This window comes from Myxine glutinosa, chromosome 5 (assembly GCF_964187855.1).
Source record: "Myxine glutinosa chromosome 5, kmMyxGlut1.1, whole genome shotgun sequence".
Taxonomy (NCBI): Eukaryota; Metazoa; Chordata; class Myxini; order Myxiniformes; family Myxinidae; genus Myxine; species Myxine glutinosa.
The window spans coordinates 97,018,484-97,039,492 of NC_136265.1; the positions used below are offsets into that span (position 1 = coordinate 97,018,484).

Below are 21,009 nucleotides of genomic sequence, written 5' to 3' on the forward strand. Positions count from 1 at the left end.
CTCATAACTAAGTTTTCAGAAAGCTGAACATCGTTTATGTCAGACATAATTTCTGACAAATTTTTGAATTCTTGAATAAAACGTTTTTGAAGCTGCCAGCATATAGCTTCCTTCATTACCTCACCTTCTTCAAAGGGATTCTTCTTCTTTGCAAATGCATGCATCATCTTAAATTAAGCAATCATAGCTGCTCTAACTTTTACCTTCCTTGGGGGCTGTTTTTGGAGGGTAGTCACTTGCAATCCTCTCGTGGTGTGTGTTAAAATGGCGTTCTTTGTTGCTTCTCTTCACCACATTTACATGTCCATTACAATTTAACCACACACTTTCTGTTGGAGTTTAAAATATGAAAGTTATTCTTCCCACTCATCTTTAAAGTTGTCATTGAACGTCATCAACTTACTCTTTGGAGGTCCTTCCTCAAGTTCCAACGTTATAAAATTTAAAAACGTATAAAATTTAAACTACATGTAGGTGCTGTTGAATCAAGGTACTCAATGTGGAGGAAACATCAGGAAGTTTGTATGTTTCTTGCCTCTTTAAAGGTTCACCCATCATGTAACCTCAGGTGTGCTGTTTGACGGATTCCTGTCGTGTGCCGACAGAAGAGGAACAGCTGACTGTGCTCGGGAGTGGAATGAAGATTGAGGAGCTGGAAGGATCTTCTGCAATTCTGCAGTTAAAAATAGATGATGTGTACTCTTTGGGTCTGGAAGAGGAGCAAAGGGACCAACCGAATGGTGAGTTGTGCGATTGCCATCATATTTGATAACATCACTCGCTCCTGACTAAGGTTATGATCTGAGATGGTGGTAATCAGCTGTCTTGAAGAGTTGGAGGGAAGAAAGAGATTGAAGAGAATGTGGAAGTTCGTTCCACTGTTGGTTCCACTGTTTGTTCCACTGTTTGTTCCACTGTTTGTTCCACTGTTGGTTCCACAGGCGGAAGGAGTGGAGCAAGCACTTATCCTGGATTTGGGTAGTTTCACCAGAATGGGGTTTCTGGTGGACTGAGTGTTCTCAGCAGAAACCTGGGGAGAGTGGGGGGTGGGGCAGGATGATGCCATCATGTTCTTTTTGAGAGAGAGACAGTGAGAGTGTTGTATTTGCCAGAATTGAAAAGACATTCGAAGTGTTTGAGCTGCCTGTGATTTTATCAGGTCTGAAAAGAGGGAAAATGCTTCTGCCTGTTTTTCTGGGGAATGAGGGATGTCACGGCAGAAATTGGAGTCATCATCGCAGAGATAAAGAGGATTTTCCAGAGATTCAGAGAGATTTGTGATTAATAAGTGGACTGGGCCCAGCACACTGGCACTCCATCTTTGACAGGGAGAGCAGGTAAAAGGATTCCGGTGAGAGGCACACGTTTTATCGAAGAGTAGAGGAAATCTGTAAGCCATGTGTGGAGGTGGCTTTGGTTTTCCATACGCAGAGAGTTTGGAGAGCAAGATGAGGTACCAGACTGGAAAGAAAGCTCAAGATCTGTCGTGAGAGATGGCCATTTGCTTGTGTGACATTGAGGGCCTCCATCCATTGTTGGGAGAGCAGAAGCTGAGACCTTTACTGTGTCAAGCTCCATGTGAGTTATTGCACAGCTGCAGGCATTTCGTGGTTGCACAAGAATGAAAACCCCAATGCTCCAAGCTCACATCAGCTGCTGGATTGGTTTCATCACTTATGTCGACTGAATGTTTTTCTGTGGAGGAATTCAGGTCCTTCAGTCTTCATTTCGTGTGCAACACTTGGCTCTTGGTTTGCAGCATTGTTGGAAATCCGGCTTTGGTATTCTGTTAACCTGTTGGCCTAATCATTGTCAAGCTGTTAACCTGCCACATTCTGTCATTGAGTTTTCCATGAGGGTTGACTTTTGAGACAACAACTTGTCACATGTTGGATCTAAATTGTATTTAATTTGATAAATAACGTAGGTTGGGGAAAAAATATTTTTCTTTGCCTTCAGTTTGGTTGTTGAGATATTGGGTGGTGGTCTTCTTCTTCATTTGTATGCAGCAATAGGCTGTGGAGTAGCATCATTCGCTGAGGGCATGGCTGTGCCGCTGATGCAATGCTCTCTGCTGATTAGGGCAGGAATTTGGAACTTGACCATGGTACCGGCGATAGCTGACGTACTCTTCGTGAAGGACACTGGGATCTTTAATGTCCATCCGAGGGACGGCATCCATGTTTATGCATCACGCTGCCTGTGAAACACCGGGATGATAGTTAAGAGCACATTTTTTGATTCAAACCCAGGCTAAGCAGCTGAGAGGTGAGTCTGCATACCTTTAGGCCATCTTGTCACCCTGGGTGGTGGTGAAATTCCCACTGATGCTGTGGTCGGGTATGAAACGTCTCGGAACATTGAGGAAGTTTGTACAGAACGTAATGCTTTGATATCGTTATGTTTTACAATGCTATTCCTATGCGAAAATGTTTTATTTTCTTTCTTCAAGGAAGACCTCAAATGAATGATTTTGATGCAATATCTTTGCTGCTATTTTAAGAGTGTGGAACCAGCTACTCTTTGTATATGACACAAGACATTGAAGAAAAGTTTTTTTGTGTGTTTTTGTTTTTTTGAATGCCTGCATTAAATAAAGGTTGCTTGTTATTCCAGATTTATTTGAGAAAGTGGAAGTGAAAACTGAGCATGACATTGATGTCCACCTGGATCTACCAGAGGCAAATGACTCTGAAGCTTCTTTCTTTGAGAGCCATCCCCATGGAGGTTATAATCAATGCTTCCACATTTTGCTTTGGACAATGTGATGATGAACTACTTAAAAAAACCCATACGTTATGATTTAATTGTTGGAAAAAACATTTCCACGATGGAGCAATTTCTCAAACATCCATTATATCCTTCATCGTAATGTGAAAGCCTGGTGTTGGCTTAGCGGTTAGGGTGCCGGCTTGGGATCCTAGGATCCTGGGTTCGAATCCCGGTCGATCGCTGAATTAACGCCAGGGGGGTTGACTCAGCCTGTCATCCTTCCGAGGTCGGCAAATTGAGTACCAGCTTGCTGGGATGAATGATCACGGTGTGTACCCCGGTTTAGAATAGGTACACCTTATCCCTGCGCATCGTAAGAGCCGACTAAGGGTTGGCGTCAGGAAGGACATCCGGCCATAAAAACATTGCCTCAAACAGGGAACCATGATTGTCATGGGGCCCGCAAGGCCAACCCCCGCTCTAGCGGGGAAAATGGCCTTAAAACGATCATTCATTCATTTCATTCATTGTTGTTATGGATTTATGTGAATTTATGTGAATTACTATTCAGGTCTTTGCTTATGAATGTGTAGTCGATAAAAGGTTGTTGTGATTAAAGGGTCAGGAGCCCTTCTGGGGAAAAGGAGACCGGAAACGGAAGAAGAAAAGACACGAGGTTCGGGAGAAGCGGCGATCTTCTTCCTCTTCCTCGCCCAGCGCCGAGAAGAGCGGGATCGATATTGAGCAGCATGGGGAACGCTGCGTTTGACAGCCCGTCTGGCGAGAGGAGTTACCTGGGCGGGGTAATTACCCCTTTACACGTCAAGTCGCCGTGGGTTCGTGCACGGAACCCAGCGTCCGGCACAGTTCGCCTCCCCGTCTACAAGGACGCGTACGGGTCGCACCTTGGGCCTCGCGCGCGTTGCAAGCCGCGCTTGGTTTTGCCCCGTTGCTTGGCAAGGAGGTGTGCACTGCAGCAGCTGTCCCCGGTACGGGACGTGCACGGTGGAAGCACGTCAGGAAGGGTCCGTTCAACCGCTCACGTGCGGAGATCGAACTACAGGAGTACGGAGACATTGTGAGAGACATTGACCATGGAGGGAGTCGGGAGTGGGGCTCACATGAGGAAGGTATAAGATGGCCATCTTAGAGCTATTGTAGATGAGTTTACATCTTAGTGATTGATTGTTGATTGTTGATGGTTGTTGATTCCTTGGGGGAATATATTATTGATTACTCCGGATCCTTGGTGTGGGGGTTTCTTATTGACTGGAATTCATATTGATTGCGTTACGAAAGCGTATAAATCATATATCTTTCTGGCGGGGTGCCTCCCACGGTCCGGGGGTCACCGAGACCAGGTAGTTACCGGGAGGAACACGTAACAGAATTGGGGGCTCGTCCAATTGAATTCCGGGATTTAAAATTGTATAACATAATAAAATAATACTTTTTATTAATTAAAATTTATTAATTAATTATTAATTGGTAAATTTTTGAGAAATTGTGGTAAAGTCTTGGGTGAAGGTTAACAGGTGTTACCGATAGTCACCATGACGTTTGTTGCACAGAACTTTGCGGTAACACCTAGTGAGGCACAGTTCCGAGCGTTACTAAAAGCGGACCTCTTGAAATTGGCCAAACATTTTAACTTGGAGGTCCGAACTAATTTGAGGAAGGCAGAGTTGCAGACCACAGTGATACAGTCTATGGTGGGATTAGGAACATGGGACGAGTTAGCCTGGCAGTGGCTACCCGAAGAACCAGGAGACGTTGAGCTCCGGAAACTGGAGTTGCAATTACGGAGCCAGGAACGGATCAAAGAAGAGGAAAGGAAAGCAGAAGAGAGGAGAGAAGAGAAACAAGCAGAGGAAAGGAGAGTGGAACGAGAACTCCAGGAAAGGTTAAAAGAAGAGGAAAGGAAAGCAGAAGAGAGGAGAGAAGAGAAACAAGCAGGGGAAAGGAGAGTGGAACGAGAACTCCAGGAAAGGTTTGCAGAAGAAGAAAGGAAAGCAGAAAAGGAAAGAGCAGAAGAAGAAAGGAAAGCAGAAGAGAGGAGAGAAGAGAAACAAGCAGAGGAAAGGAGAGTGGAACGAGAACTCCAGGAAAGGTTAGAAGGGAGAAAAGCAGAGGAGAGGAGAGCTGCCAGGGAACTCGAAGCAGAGGAGAGAAAAGCCAAAAGGGAGTTGAAGGAACGTGATCTGGCGCTTCAGCAAGAGATTAAATTCAAGGAGCTGGATTTAATGAGAGAACGGGGAGAGGTACCACCCTTGCTGACGGGGTCGACACCTAGCCAGAACACCTGGGAGGTGGGCAGACATGTGAGGCTGGTTCCACCCTTCAGTGAAAAGGAAGTCACTCAATTTTTTCCACACTTTGAGAAAGTGGCTCGACAGTTAAACTGGCCGGAGGAGGCCTGGACCATACTAGTGCAAAGTGTGCTGGTGGGTAAAGCTCAAGAGATTTATTCGGCGCAACCAATGGACCAATGTGCAGATTATGAGGTATTGAAGAAGCACATCCTCAAAGCCTATGAGTTGGTTCCGGAAGCTTACCGGCAGAAATTCAGGAATGCCAGGAAGAGGGAGAGTGAGACCCATGTGGAGTTTGCTAGAGTGAAAGAAAACATGTTTGATCGGTGGTGTGAGTCAAAAGGAGTCGGGAATGATTTCGAAGCATTGCGTGACCTGATGCTGGTGGAGGAATTTCAACAGTGTGTCCACGAGGACATCAAAGTGTACCTGCAGGAAAAGAAAGTACCGAAGTTGTGGGATGCAGCCACCATGGCAGATGATTATGCCTTAACACACCGGATAGGGGTCCACGAACCTAACTCCTCGCCTAGATCTCCGCAGGGGAGGTGTGGAACAGCAGGTGCGGAGAACGACAATACATGGCGGCGGCCTCGAGATGATTATGGGGACAACGCTGATACCCGAACGGTTCGAAATCAGGGGGCTACGGGCCCAAGACAAACTTATTTTTCGGGGGGCCCGAGGCAGACCACGAGTTTTTCCTCTGGGCCGACTTGCGCCTTTTGCAAAAAACCTGGACACTTGATGTCCAGTTGTTACCTCATGAAAAGGGAAAACCCAGAGCGGAGTCCGACGATTACCACTCCGAATGCGATGGCAAGCGTAAGAAATCGCCCACAGAAGAGTTACCAACCATTTATTTATGAGGGGTTGGTCTCACTCAAGGGAGACTTGACTAACCCAAGACCGGTTAGGGTTTTGAGGGACACAGGAGCCCATCAATCCTTAATGCTTGAAGGCATTTTGCCATTCTCAAAGAGTACCGCAACTGGTGATAGTGTTCGGTTACAAGGGATCGGTGGCTGTGTTAGTGCCCCACTTCATGTCATCCATTTGGAATCCGATTTGGTGTCAGGACCGGTCACTGTCGGTTTATAAGCCACGCTTCCTGTAGAGGGAGTATCTGTGATTATCGGGAATGATTTGGCCGGGGGCAAATTTATGGTAACCCGAGGGTGGGTAAAGAGCCCCGCAGGGGATATAACACCACCCCCGCTTGGGATGGCGACAAAAGTTCCAAGTTATTTGTAGGGGGACTGAACTTCAACACAGAGGAAGAAGTTCTGACCTCTGTCTTCAACAGATATGGGCCGCTGGTGGAAGTGCGGGTGGTAAAAGACAGGGAAACGCAACGGTCAAGAGGGTTCGGCTTTGTCACGTTTGCAAGCACAAGAGACGCCAGAGAGGCAGAGAAGAATTGGAATGGTAAGGATTTGGAGGGTCGGACCATAACAGTAGGGAAGGCATTTCGTAGGCGTCGAGAGGTCTACAGAAGAGGACAACTTGGCAGTAGTTTTAGGGTTGGCAGCAGCCGATATTACTATGGAGGCTCCCAGAGTTACGGCACCTCCCGAAAGAATGAATGTCAGAGCACTGGCCGAGAAGGAGACCGCCAGTCAGGTAACGGCTGGGACAAGGGGTCCCACCGTAACTGTTAGGAGTCTGGCGAAGTTGAAGCACTATATACGGGGGAGCCGCCGAGCCGGGGCTCCTACACGGACTAACCGTGAACGCCACGTTCTTAAAGGTGTCCAGGTCGTGAACTTTCCTACACGGACTAACCGTGAACTCCACGTTCTTAAAGGCGTCCATGTAATGAACTTTCCTCCCCGGACTAACCGTGAACTCCACATTCCTTAAGGCGTCCATGTAGGGAATACTCAGCTGGGCCTCCAGAAAAAGTGCTGTCGAGAGGTTTAACTTTGGGGCTTTGGTCACCACCTCTTAACCGTCATTCAAGAGAAACTAGAAGTGGTTGACGCTTGGTCCAGAGTGAATTAATCTAGGGGTTTTGGTGAAATTTTGTTGCTTTATTTTTAAGTGATAATTGTGCCCGGGGGGAACTGATGATTTGGGGGTGTGAGTTATCTGATTTGTTTATCCAAGTTGGCCGGCAAAGAAAGTTTTCGCTGGGTTCAAACTTTCTTTCTTGAAGGGGGGGAGTGTTACGGATTTATGTGAATTTATGTGAATTACTATTCAGGTCTTTGCTTATGAATGTGTAGTCGATTAAAGGTTGTTGTGATTAAAGGGTCAGGAGCCCTTCTGGGGAAAAGGAGACCGGAAACGGAAGAAGAAAAGACACGAGGTTCGGGAGAAGCGGCGATCTTCTTCCTCTTCCTCGCCCAGCGCCGAGAAGAGCGGGATCGATATTGAGCAGCGTGGGGAACGCTGCGTTTGACAGCCCGTCTGGCGAGAGGAGTTACCTGGGCGGGGTAATTACCCCTTTACACGTCAAGTCGCCGTGGGTTCGTGCACGGAACCCAGCGTCCGGCACAGTTCGCCTCCCCGTCTACAAGGACGCGTATGGGTCGCACCTTGGGCCTCGCGTGCATTGCAAGCCGCGCTTGGTTTTGCCCCGTTGCTTGGCAAGGAGGTGTGCGCTGCAGCAGCTGTTCCCGGTACGGGACATGCACGGTGGAAGCACGTCAGGAAGGGTCCGTTCAACCGCCCACGTGCGGAGATCGAACTACAGGAGTACGGAGACATTGTGAGAGACATTGACCATGGAGGGAGTCGGGAGTGGGGCTCACGTGAGGAAGGTATAAGATGGCCATCTTAGAGCTATTGTAGATGAGTTTACATCTTAGTGATTGATTGTTGATTGTTGATGGTTGTTGATTCCTTGGGGGAATATATTATTGATTACTCCGGATCCTTGGTGTGGGGGTTTCTTATTGACTGGAATTCATATTGAATGCGTTACGAAAGCGTATAAATCATATATCTTTCTGGCAGGGTGCCTCCCACGGTCCGGGGGTCACCGAGACCAGGTAGTTACCGGGAGGACCACGTAATAATCGTAATGTGAAAGATTTGAACCAAACATTTGATTGGAATATACCTTGTTACCTCCGCCACCAGAGGTGGATGGAGGTTATGTTTTCACCCCTGTCTGTCTGTCTCTAAATATCTCAAAATGTTATGGTTGGATAAGGACAAACCTTGGTGGACAGGTTGGGTGTGTGATGAGGACAGGCCGATTAGATTTTGGTTGAGGTCTGGATGCAGTACCTGCCTATCATGCGTTTCACATGCAAATTCACATTTATAAAAGCTGTTAATTTAATAAAATAAACACATGACTTCTCACTGATAATTGAATCGATTTATCCCAAAAGTTTGAATATCATTGGAAAAACCCAAAGTTTTGAACGGTATTTTAATGTATATTTACATCAAGAATATTTTTTTACTTTTATGAAGTGGAACAAATACAAATGTTCATGTTGGAGTTGGTTGTGTTTGTCAGAATGATATTACAAGTATTGAACAGAATCTGATTTATTTTTTACAGGTCATGTGATGCTGTATTTACAGGTGAATCCACGGAATCTACAAGGCAGACTGCACTTCATTTTACTAACGATGCAGCCACACGCCAGGAGGACTCGCCAAATGAAATGAACAACAGGACTTTTTATATACACGACAAACCTCAGAAGGAAATGGTTGCAGAGAATAATTTCCGTAAGGGTGACAAAGGAAAGAAAACATCCGCCATTAAAAAACACATGACAATTCACAATGATGAACGCCTTCATAAATGCACAATTTGTGGGAAATCTTTCAATCAATCATCCACCTTTAAAAGGCACATGACAATTCACAATAATGAACGCCCATACAAATGCACAAATTGTGGAAAATCTTTCAAACAACCTTCCCACCTTAAATCACACATCGCAATTCACAATGCTGAACGCCCATATAAATGCACAACTTGTGGAAAATCTTTTAATCGATCATCCACCCTTAAATCACACATGGCAATTCACAATGCTCAACGCCCATATAAATGCACAATTTGTGGGAAATCTTTCAATCAATCATCCACCCTTAAAAGGCACATGACAATTCACAATAATGAACGCCCATACAAATGCACAACTTGTGGAAAATCTTTCAAACAATCTTCCCACCTTAAATCACACATGGCAATTCACAATGCTCAACGCCCATATAAATGCACAACTTGTGGGAAATCTTTTAATCGATCATTCAACCTTCAAAACCACATCATAATTCACAATAGTGAACGCCTATATCAGCGGTCGGGAACCTATTGGTCGCGAGCCATATATGGCTCTTCCGGTGACGGCATATGGCTCCCAGACAATTTTGAGTTGAAAAAAAAAAAAAAAAAATCAGTTTGGAACTGATTTTAAAATACTTGTGATATTTCTTAATAATACTGTGTCATTTTAAAGTAAACAGAAATTAGTTTTGAAGATAAATTTCACGGGTCACCCGTGGGTCGGGTCGGGAACCAATGGCTCGCGAGCATGTCCGCGTCATTGTAAAGGTGAAGAAATCAATTTTATCAGATAGCCAACTAGTTTATCCGCTTCAACCCTTGTAACGGAAAAGATGGCGAAAAGAAAAAAAGACGATGATTACCGTGCATTCCAGGCTGCGTGGACAGAGGAATTTGCATTTGGTGAGAGAGCAGGATCTGCGGTATGTCTAATATGCAATGATAAAATTGCATCGATGAAACGGTCAAATATAAAGCGGCACTTCGATACGCACCATGCTTCATTTGCATCGAAATATCCAGCGGGGGACAGCAGGAAAAGGGCATGCGAGGAGCTACAGCGGAGAGTGCAGACGAGTCAGCAGCAACTACGTGTGTGGACCAAGCAAGGTGACGGGAATTCCGCTAGCTTTGCGGGTGCTTTGGCAATAGTAAGGAATGGAAAGCCATTCACAGATGGCGAGTATGCCAAAACATTCATGCTTGATGTGGCCAATGAACTGTTTGATGACTTCCCAAATAAAGACAAGATAATCAAACGAATAAAAGACATGCCCCTGTCAGCAAGAACTGTGCACGAACGTAGCATCATGATGGCAAATCAAGTCGAGGAAACACAAATTAAGGACATAAACGCCGGGACATATTTTTCTCTCGCGTTAGATGAGTCAACAGACGTTAGCCATCTATCTCAGTGCAGTATAATTGCCAGGTATGCTGCAGGTGACACACTGCGTGAGGAAAGCTTGGCTGTTTTGCCAATGAAAGGGACAACAAGAGGAGAGGATTTATTCACGTCTTTCATGGAGTTTGCTAAAGAAAAAAAACTACCGATGGATAAACTTATTTCTGTCTGTACTGATGGTGCACCCTGTATGTTGGGGAAGAACAAAGGATTTGTAGCGCTTCTCCGTGAACATGAAAAGAGAGCCATCCTAAGTTTTCATTGCATCCTGCACCAGGAGGCGCTTTGCGCTCAGACGTGTGGCCAGGAGCTTGGTGAGGTGATGTCGCTGGTCATTCGAGTGGTCAACTTTATTGTTGCCCGAGCTTTAAATGATCGCCAGTTTAAAGCTCTGTTAGAAGAAGTTGGGAATCATTATCCCGGTCTGCTTTTACACAGCAACGTGCGTTGGTTGTCAAGGGGGAAGGCGCTCAGCCGTTTTGCAGCTTGCCTGAGTGAAATCCGGACTTTTCTTGAAATGAAAGGCATCAAGCATCCTGAGCTAGACAACACTGACTGGCTCCTGCAGTTTCACTATCTCGTGGACATAACTGGCCATCTGAACCAGCTCAATGTGAAAATGCAAGGTATTGGAAATACAATCTCATCCCTTCAACAAGCAGTGTTTGCATTTGAAAGCAAGCTGGAAGTCTTTCTCAGGGACATTGAAACAGGTCGTCTTCTGCACTTTGAAAGACTGCAACAATTTAGAGATGCATGCTTAGCAAGTGACTCCACTCAACATCTGGATCTCCAGCAGCTAGCTGGCTTTACGTCCAATCTCCTGCAGTCATTCAAAGCACGTTTTGGAGAATTTCGTGCGTGCACTGGTCTTTTCAAGTTCATCACTCATCCACATGAGTGTGCAGTGGACAAAATCGACCTGACATGCATCCCCGGGGTCTCTATCGGAGACTTTGAGCTGGAAGTTGCTGACCTGAAGGCATCAGACATGTGGATGAGTAAGTTCAAGTCACTTAATGGAGAGTTGGAAAGTCTTGCGCGACAGCGAGCAGAGCTGGCAAGGGAACACAAGTGGACAGAAATGAAAAATCTTCAACCTGAAGACCAGCTGATTCTTAAAACTTGGAACGAGCTTCCTGTGACATACCACACAATGCAGCGTGTGAGTATTGCCGTATTGACCATGTTTGGCTCTACATATGCATGTGAGCAGTCATTCTCGCATATGAGGAACATTAAGACCAACCTACGCTCACGTTTAACTGATGGAAGCCTCAACGCCTGCATGAAGCTCAACCTCACCACGTATGAACCAGACTACAAGGCCATCAGCAAAACCATGCAGCACCAGAAGTCGCATTAAAAGTAAGACATATTTAATTTATTATACGTTAAAAATACTATATGGCTCTCAATGAAATATATTTGGAAATATTTGGCTTTTATGGCTCTCCCAGTCAAAAAGGTTCCTGACCCCTGGCCTATATCAATGCACAAGTTGTGGAAAATATTTTAATCATCCATCCACCCTTAAAAGACACATGCGAATTCACAATGGTGAGCGCCAAGTCAAATGCACAAGTTGTGGAAAATCCTTTAATCGATCATCCACCCTCAAAACCACATGATAATTCACAATGGTGAACGCCCATACAAATGCACAAGTTGTGGGAAATCTTTTAATCGATCATTCAACCTTCAAAACCACATGATAATTCACAATGGTGAACGCCCATACAAATGCACAAGTTGTGGGAAATCCTTTAATCGATCATCCACCTTCAAAACCACATGATAATTCACAATGGTGAACGCCCATATCAATGCACAAGTTGTGGAAAATATTTTAATCGATCATTCAACCTTCAAAACCACATGATAATTCACAATGGTGAACGCCCATACAAATGCACAAGTTGTGGGAAATCTTTTAATCGATCATTCAACCTTCAAAACCACATGATAATTCACAATGGTGAACGCCCATATCAATGCACAAGTTGTGGAAAATATTTTAATCATCCATCCAACCTTAAAAGACACATGGCAGTTCACAACGATGAGCGCCCATATCAATGCACAATTTGTGGAAACTATTTTAATCAAACATCCAACCTCAACAGACACATGGCAATTCACAAAGGCTAAACGCCCTTACAAATGCACAAGTTGTGGAAAATATTTTAATCATTCATGCATTTTAATCAATTTTAATCAGTTTAATCATTTAATCAATTAATTTTAATTAATTTAATCAATTTTAATCACCAGAAAAAAATAATTTGTCAAGTCATCATCAAAGGGTGTTGGTGTTGGTGTTGGTGTTGGCTTAGCGGTTCAGGTGCCGGCTTAGGATCATAGGATCCTGGGTTCAAATCCCGGTTGATCGCTGAATTAACGCCAGAGGGGTTGACTCAGCCTGTCATCCTTCCGAGGTCGGCAAATTGAGTACAAGCTTGCTGGGATGAATGATCCCCGATTGTGTACCCCGATTTAGAATAGGTACACCGTATCCCTGCGCATCGTAAGAGCGTGACCAAGGGTTGGTGTCAGGAAGGGCATCCGGCCATAAAAACATTGCCTCAAACAGGGAACCATGAATGTCATGGGGCCCGCAAGGCTAACCCCCGCTCTAGCAGGGAAAATGGCCTTAAAACGATCATTCATTCATTCATTCATTCATGCATGCAACCTTAAAGACACATGGAAATTCACAATGGTGAGCGCCCATACAAATGCACAAGTTGTGGAATATCTTGTAGTCAGTCATGCAACCATAAAAGGCACATGAGAATACACGATGGAGAATGCCTCTAGAAATGTACACTGTGTGAAAAGTTTTCATTTGCTCCTCTAACTTTAAAATATATATGAATTAGCAATGGGGAGAAAGATTATTGCAAAGAAGAAAAATGCACATACTGTATTCTGTAAATGTAAAATCTGTGGGGAAAAAAATAAATAATGGTGAACGAGGATTTCCACAGTTTTTCAATTGTATGGATGGACTGGACACTCTCTTTGCTTGCTTATCACAAACTACTCCATGTAGAACAACATAATATTAGATAGGAACCAATTGTTTAACCCAGCTTCTCACTTCGCATGTGCAGGGAAACAACATCATCTCTGACACGAGACCGCACAAACGCACAATTTGTAGAAAATCTATTAATTGGACACCCCACCTGAAAATTCACAATGGAGAACAAGGAGATTGCAACCAAAGCGAATTTCCATACTAATGCAAAAATGGTGGACATTCGTTCATCAAATAATGTGAGCTAATGTTCTGACAGTTTTTTTGTATTCCGAGAAAAGGCTCTTTTGTTGTCATTGCTCTTTTGGCGTCGTTGACTTCGTGGTCGGTGTATGTCTGTTGATGTTTTGCTTCATATTTTTCTTTATATTTTTTGCAACCGGCTCTTTGCATTGATTGCTGTTTCGGTTTCATATGTGACATCTTTAATTCGCACCAGTCTTTGGGAAAATTTTGCTCAGTGGGGTTGGGGATACCTTCTCTGGCTTTCTGTCTTTGAGTTTGCGCTCACATTGGATTTTGTAGTCTGTTGAAGTTTTCACCTACTTAGCCAATCCGACAGTTGTCATTCTGTGCACTTAGCTGAGTCTTATCAGGATGCTACCTCGTCTTGGGAAAGGGTATTGGGTCGATTCCACACGTACCTTCGGTACCCACGCTGCCACGAAAACGGGGACTGGACCTCGCACAAGCCACGCTAATCGAATACGCCTGAGCGGTTTGCGTATCACGTGACTCGTGCCGTTACTTTGATTGAACCCGATTCGAGCGGTTTTATTCGTGCGATGCTTGGCCAATAGTGACATGACGGGAACAGTCAAATGGAAGAAAGAACAGGTTGTCATTGTCAATCCTACAGTTGTCATTCTCTGCACTTAGCTGAGTCTCATCAGGATGCTACCTCCTTCTCGTCTTGGCAGGTATATATATTGTTGTGGTTTTGAGAATAAAGGCAACCCCCCTTTTAGTTAGTTGCACCACAACATGTGGCCTCGCTTTCACCAGTTATTTCTTATTAACTGTGAAGTATATTCTCCTTCCCAGTGTTAGTATGAGTTGAGGCAGGTAAGTAAGGGTAGGCCTCATTGAGCCTGGAATGCCATGTGCTGGGCCGAAGACAAATCGAGGAGGCCCGAGGGAGGAGTCTGAGGGCATGGCTGGTAAGCAGCAAACAGCCAATGGTAGCTCAAGGGGAGTGGCCAACAACAGCGGCCAATGGGAGCTAAAGGGGAGTGGCCAACAGCAAGCGGCCAATGATGACTAAGGGGAGTAACTGATGGGGGGCTATCACGACACGTGACCCCCGGCGGCCAGTGGAGGCCCGTGGAACATTCTAGTGGGGCTCCGGGGGGATATAAGACCCACCCCGGACCCCCGAGAAAGCTCTCAGCGCTCTGCCCGTCTCTCTGCCGCCGCTCTCTGCTGCCCCGTTCTCCCTGGCTCTGGTCTCTCTTTTGCCCTTGCGCTCTTGAGATTGAGGCTCTCGCAGGACGATCTCTCTCGTTGGCCCTGTACTCTGACGATCTCCCTGCCTGGACTCCTTGCTCGTGCGCTTCACCTCGCTGACTTTGGGACATGCTGTGCAGATTCCCGTACGTGCACGACTGAAGCCGACGTCCCTGCCGCGAACATCCTCGAGGGGAAACACCCAACGAGCCGTCTGGGGCGAACTGCACTAAGCGGCCGCGCTTTAAGCGCGTCCTCTCCTTCCTCCCTTTCCACGAGTGAGTCAGAGGGTCCTTGTCTTGGAAACGTAAGTAAGAATGGCTAAGTTTCTCTCCTGTGTCTCTTTTCTCTCACCATTGTACATTTGTTAATAAACCTGTGTTTGTTTCCAACTTGGCCGTTTTCGTCTCTTCACCATTGGCCTCGCATTGCACGAGATAAAACCGCTCGATCGGGTTCCTAGTAAATAACGGCACGAGTTACGTGACACACAAACCACTCCGGCGTATCAAACCAGCGTGACTCGTGTGAGGTCCAGCCCCCGTCCTCGCGGCGGCATGTGTATCGAAGGTACTCGGGTTATTGACCGGAAACCCTTCCACGCGCTCGCTGCGGGTTTGGCAGCTGGAATTGCTCAGCAATCCGCCCCCCATGAGTGTAGAGTGGGTAGCGGCCTCGTGGACTCGAAGCTCGAGGGGGAGAAGGGCTTAATCCCCCCTCAGTACGTCGACGGGCTCGAGATCCGCAAGAATACATACATATATTTGTATATATATTGTTACGTTTGTCGGGGGAAGGCAGTGATTACTTTGGTACAGGTAGATTGTGTAGGTAATATGCTCTGAATATCTTATAGCCATCTTGATGTAAATAAGTCGGCTGCAGGTGTTCAGAATAAGTGTTACGTGTGGCCATACGGAGGGTGGCTCTTGTGTTAATTATCTCAGGGATTATAGGTAAATTTATCTCCTGCATGTCGTTGCCTCTGCAATTTATTTTGTTCCTAATGACACCGCACTGGACACAAAGCTAAGCCACGCTATCGACACCCTAATTAAGCTCAAAAATTAAAAAGCCAACCGGAAGCCAGGTATGAAGCACTACCGCTGATTACCCCGACTTGGTAAGAGGACACAGGACGGGCAGGTCAAGAGCCAAGCCCCGAAAAGAGCAGTGATTAGTCGAGGGTTTGATTGACAGAAAGCACGAGTAAGAAGAGACTCGCTGATTGGTGAAGCAGGACAGATGACATCAGAGCGGGGGGTACAAAATAGTTGGAGCGGCAGACATCTTTCCCTTCTCGTTCTGGATGCCACAACAGATGGTCGTTATTGTTTCTCTTCCTTGGCTTCTCATTCTGGACACGAATAGCGAATGGTTGTTATTGTCGCTCTTGCCCCTTCTGATTTGGATCCGATCGCGAACGGCCGTGTGCCGTGATCTTACTGGTGGTCGTGAGGAGGAAGATCCACGGACTGAGAACCGCGGGTTTCCAAGCAGGAACGGCGAGTGGACAGGTGCGGCCCTTTCGATTCACGCGTGAGACCCGGAGTGAAAAGATGCACAGCGAGGCCTGGATTCCCGCCATACGCTGCGTTCCACCGAATGTGCGTTTCCCCGTCAAGGCCTCGGATGATCCCTGACGAGATTTCGGAGATGTCCTGAACTAGGTCATAGGTGCCTCCCCCACTAAAATTACACACTTTTATTTTAGTTCTGTCATATTTCCCTTTGTCTGTGTGGAGGGTCCCTAAATTTAGGATTTTAGTTTTATTTACCATGCCTTATGGTAAATTCATCCCTTGCTGAATTAATCAACATTAACCAACACCCTTTGATGATGACATGATAATATCTCCTCAATACGCCTGAGGAGAGCGTATTGCATTTGAGTCCGTTTGTTACTTGCCGGAAAAGGTTCTGGCAGGTATGTTGGTTGGTTGGTTTGTTACTTGCCGGAAAAGATTCCGGCAAGTATGTTGATCTGTTCGTTTGTTACTTGCCGGAAAAGATTCCGGCAAGTATGTTGATCTGTTTGTTTGTTACTTGCCGGAAAAAGTTTCCGGCAAGTATGTTGATCTGTTCGTTACTTGCCGGAAAAGATTCCGGCAAGTATGTTGATCTGTTCGTTTGTCTGTTTGTTACTTGCCGGAAAAAATTCCGGCAAGTATGTTGATCTGTTCGTTTGTTTGTCTGTCTGTCTGTCTGTCTGTCTGTTTGTCTGTCTGTTTGCAGCACTGCGTCTACACCGTTGCACGTAGAATCGCCAAACTTTGCACACATATTGGTCTTGCCCTGGAATAGACTGTGCCCAATTGATGACGTCATCGGTCACGTGGTTCGGCCGCCATCTTGGAAAAACCGAAAAACTTTGCACCTCTATATCTCCGAAAGTACTGAACAGAAAAAATTGAGACATGGCTCATTGTAAAGAACTCTCCATGGGGAATAAAATATGTAACTGATGACGTCATCAGTCACGTGGTTTGGTCGCCATCTTGGAAAAACGGCAAAACGTTGCGCCACTATATCTCCAAAAGTGCTGAACAGAAAAAATTGAGACATGGCTCATTGTAAAGAACTCTCCATGGGGAATAAAATATGTTAATGATGACGTAATATGTCACGTGGTCGGCCGCCATCTTGGAAAAACGGCAAAACTTTGCACCACTATATCTCCAAAAGTGCTGAACAGAAAAAATTGAGACATGGCTCATTGTAAAGAACTCTCCATGGGGAATAAAATATGTTAATGATGACGTCATCAGTCACGTGGTCGGCCGCCATCTTGGAAAAACGGCAAAACTTTGCACCACGAAATCTCCAAAAGTGCTGAACAGAAAAAATTGAGACATGGCTCATTGTAAAGAACTCTCCATGGGGAATAAAATATGTTAATGATGTCATATGTCATGTGGTCGGCCGCCATCTTGGAAAAACGGCAAAACTTTGCACCACTATATCTCCAAAAGTGCTGAACAGAAAAAATTGAGACATGGCTCATTGGAAAGAACTCTCCATGGGGAATAAAATTTGTTAATGATGACGTCATATGTCACGTGGTTCGGCCGCCATCTTGGAAAAACCGAAAAACTTAGCACCTCTATGTGTCCAAAAGTGCTGAATAGAAAAAATTGAGACATGCCTCATTGTAAAGAACTCTCCATGGGGAATAAAATATGTTAATGATGATGTCATAGGTTCCTCCATTATGACGTCATAATTCGCCAAGTACAAAACTTCATCCGATCAAGATGAAATTTCTTGAGCATCATCAAGGAATAAATTAGTTTAGAAAACAAGTAATGATGACTTCATCGGTCACGTGGTTTGGCCGCCATATTTGTCCTAAATGGCCGATAAAAAAGTACATTCCGGCAAGTCCTCGGTCTCTGATCTGTTTGTTACTTGCCGGAAAAATTTTCCGGCAAGTATGTTGATCTGTTCGTTTGTTTGTTACTTGCCGGAAAAATTTTCCGGCAAGTATGTTGATCTGTTCGTTTGTTTGTCTGTCTGTCTGTCTGTCTGTCTGTTTGTCTGTCTGTCTGTTTGCAGCACTGCGTCTACACCGTTGCACGTAGAATCGCCAAACTTTGCACACATATTGGTCTTGCCCTGGAATAGACTGTGCCCAATTGATGACGTCATCAGTCACGTGGTTCGGTCGCCATCTTGGAAAAACGGCAAAACGTTGCGCCACTATATCTCCAAAAGTGCTGAACAGAAAAAATTGACACATGGCTCATTGTAAAGAACTCTCCATGGGGAATAAAATATGTTCATGATGTCATCGGTCACGTGGTTCGGCCGCCATCTTTGAAAAACCGAAAAACTCCACCTCCACATCTCCAAAAGTCCTGAATAGAAAAAATTGAGGCATGGCTCATTGTAAAGAACTCTCCATGGGGAATAAAATATGTTAATGATGACGTCATCGGTCACGTGGTTCGGCCGCCATATTTGTCCTAAATGGCCGATAAAAAAGTACATTCCGGCAAGTCCTCGGTCTCTGACCGATTTTTCATCTGTCTGTTTGTCTGTTTGCAGCACTGCGTCTACACCGTTGCACGGAGAATCGCCAAACTTTGCACACATAATGGTCTTGCCCTCTAATATACTGTGCCTCAATGATGACGTCATCGGTGACGTGGTTCGGCCGCCATCTTGGAAAAACCGAATAAATTTGCACCTCTATATCTCCGAAAGTACTGAACAGAAAAAATTGAGACATGGCTCATTGTAAAGAACTCTCCATGGGGAATAAAATATGTAAATGATGACGTCATCAGTCACGTGGTTCGGTCGCCATCTTGGAAAAACGGCAAAACGTTGCGCCACTATATCTCCAAAAGTGCTGAACAGAAAAAATTGAGACATGGCTCATTGGAAAGAACTCTCCATGGGGAATAAAATATGTAAATGATGACGTCATCAGTCACGTGGTTCGGTTGCCATCTTGGAAAAACGGCAAAACGTTGCGCCACTATATCTCCAAAAGTGCTGAACAGAAAAAATTGAGACATGGCTCATTGGAAAGAACTCTCCATGGGGAATAAAATATGTCAATGATGACGTCATATGTCACGTGGTCGGCCGCCATCTTGGAAAAACCGGAAAACGTTACACCTCCATATCTCCGAAAGACCTGAATAGAAAAACTTGGGACGTGGCTCAATGTAAAGAACTCTCCATGGGGAATAAAATATGTTACTGATGACGTCATATGTCACGTGGTTCGGCCGCCATCTTGGAAAAACCGAAAAACTTTGCACCTCCATATCTCCAAAAGTGCTGAATAGAAAAAATTGAGATATGGCTCATTGTAAAGAACTCTCCATGGGGAATAAAATATGTAAATGATGACGTCATAGGTCACGTGGTTCGGCCGCCATCTTGGAAAAACCGAAAAACTTAACACCTCCATATCTCCAAAAGTGCAGAATAGAAAAAAAATTGAGACATGGCTCATTGTAAAGAACTCTCCATGGGGAATAAAATATGTTAATGATGACGTCATCGGTCACGTGGTTCGGCCGCCATATTTGTCCTAAATGGCCGATAAAAAAGTACATTCCGGCAAGTCCTCGGTCTCTGACCGATTTTTCATTACTTGCCGGAAAAATTTCCGGCAAGTATGTTGATCTGTTCGTTTGTTTGTCTGTTTGGCTGTCTGTCTGTTTGTCTGTTTGTCTGTCTGTTTGCAGCACTGCGTCTACACCGTTGCACGGAGAATCGCCAAACTTTGCACACATATTCGTCTTGCCCTGGAATAGACTGTGCCCAATTTATGACGTCATCGGTCAGGTGTTTCGGCCGCCATCTTGGAAAAACCGAAAACCTTTGCACCTCCATATCTTCGAAAGTCCTGAATAGAAAAAATTGGAACGTGGCTCATTGTAAAGAACTCTCCATGGGGAATAAAATATGTTAATGATTACGTCATTGGTCACGTGGTTCGGCCGCCATCTTGGAAAAACCGGAAAAATTTACACCTCCATATCTCCGAAAGTCCTGAATAGAAAAAATTGGAACGTGGCTCATTGTAAAGAACTCTCCATGGGGAATAAAATATGTTAATGATGACGTCATCGGTCACGTGGTTCGGCCGCCATCTTGGAAAAACCGAAAACTTTGCACCTCAACATCTCCGAAAGTGCTGAATTGAAAAAATTGAGACATGGCTCATTGAAAAGAACTCTCCATGGGGAATAAATGTTTATGATGACGTCAACGGTCACGTGGTTCGGCCACCATATTTGTCCTAAATGGCCGATAAAAATGTACATTGCGGCAAGTCCTCGGTCTCTGACCGATTTTTCATCTGTTTGTCTGTTTGTCTGTTTGCAGCACTACGTCTACACCGTTGCACGTAGAATCACCAAACTTTGCACACGTATTTGTCTTGCTCTCTAATATACTGTGCCCAAATGATGACGTTATCGGTCACGTGGTTCGGCCGCCATCTTGGAAAAACCGAAAAATTTTGCACCTCGGTATCTCAAAGTGCTGAACAGAAAAAATTGAGACATGGCTCATTGTAAAGAACTCTCCATGGAGAATAAAATATGTTAATGATGACGTCGTCGGTCACGTGGTTCGGCCGCCATCTTTGAAAAAACGAAAATTTTTGCACCTCCATATCTCCGAAAGTCCTGAACAGAAAAAATTGAGACATGGCTCATTGTAAAGAACTCTCCATGGGGAATAAAATATGTTAATGATGACGTCATCAGTCACGTGGTTCGGCCGCCATTTTGGAAAAACCGAAAATTTTTGCACCTCCATATCTCCGAAAGTCCTGAACAGAAAAAATTGAGACATGGCTCATTGT

General features: G+C 45.1%; 1 protein-coding gene across 1 annotated transcript in view; it reads left to right on the top strand.

The window, feature by feature from the left end:
• Positions 1–637: 637 nt before the first annotated feature.
• LOC137428446 (uncharacterized) overlaps positions 638–21,009 on the top strand; it is a 68,314-nt gene continuing 47,942 nt past the window's right edge. The window contains exons 1-2 of the mRNA XM_068118363.2: positions 638–740; positions 2,617–2,727. Of these exons, the coding sequence (XP_067974464.2) occupies positions 638–740; positions 2,617–2,727 (214 nt within the window). The remainder of the gene's footprint in view (positions 741–2,616; positions 2,728–21,009) is intronic.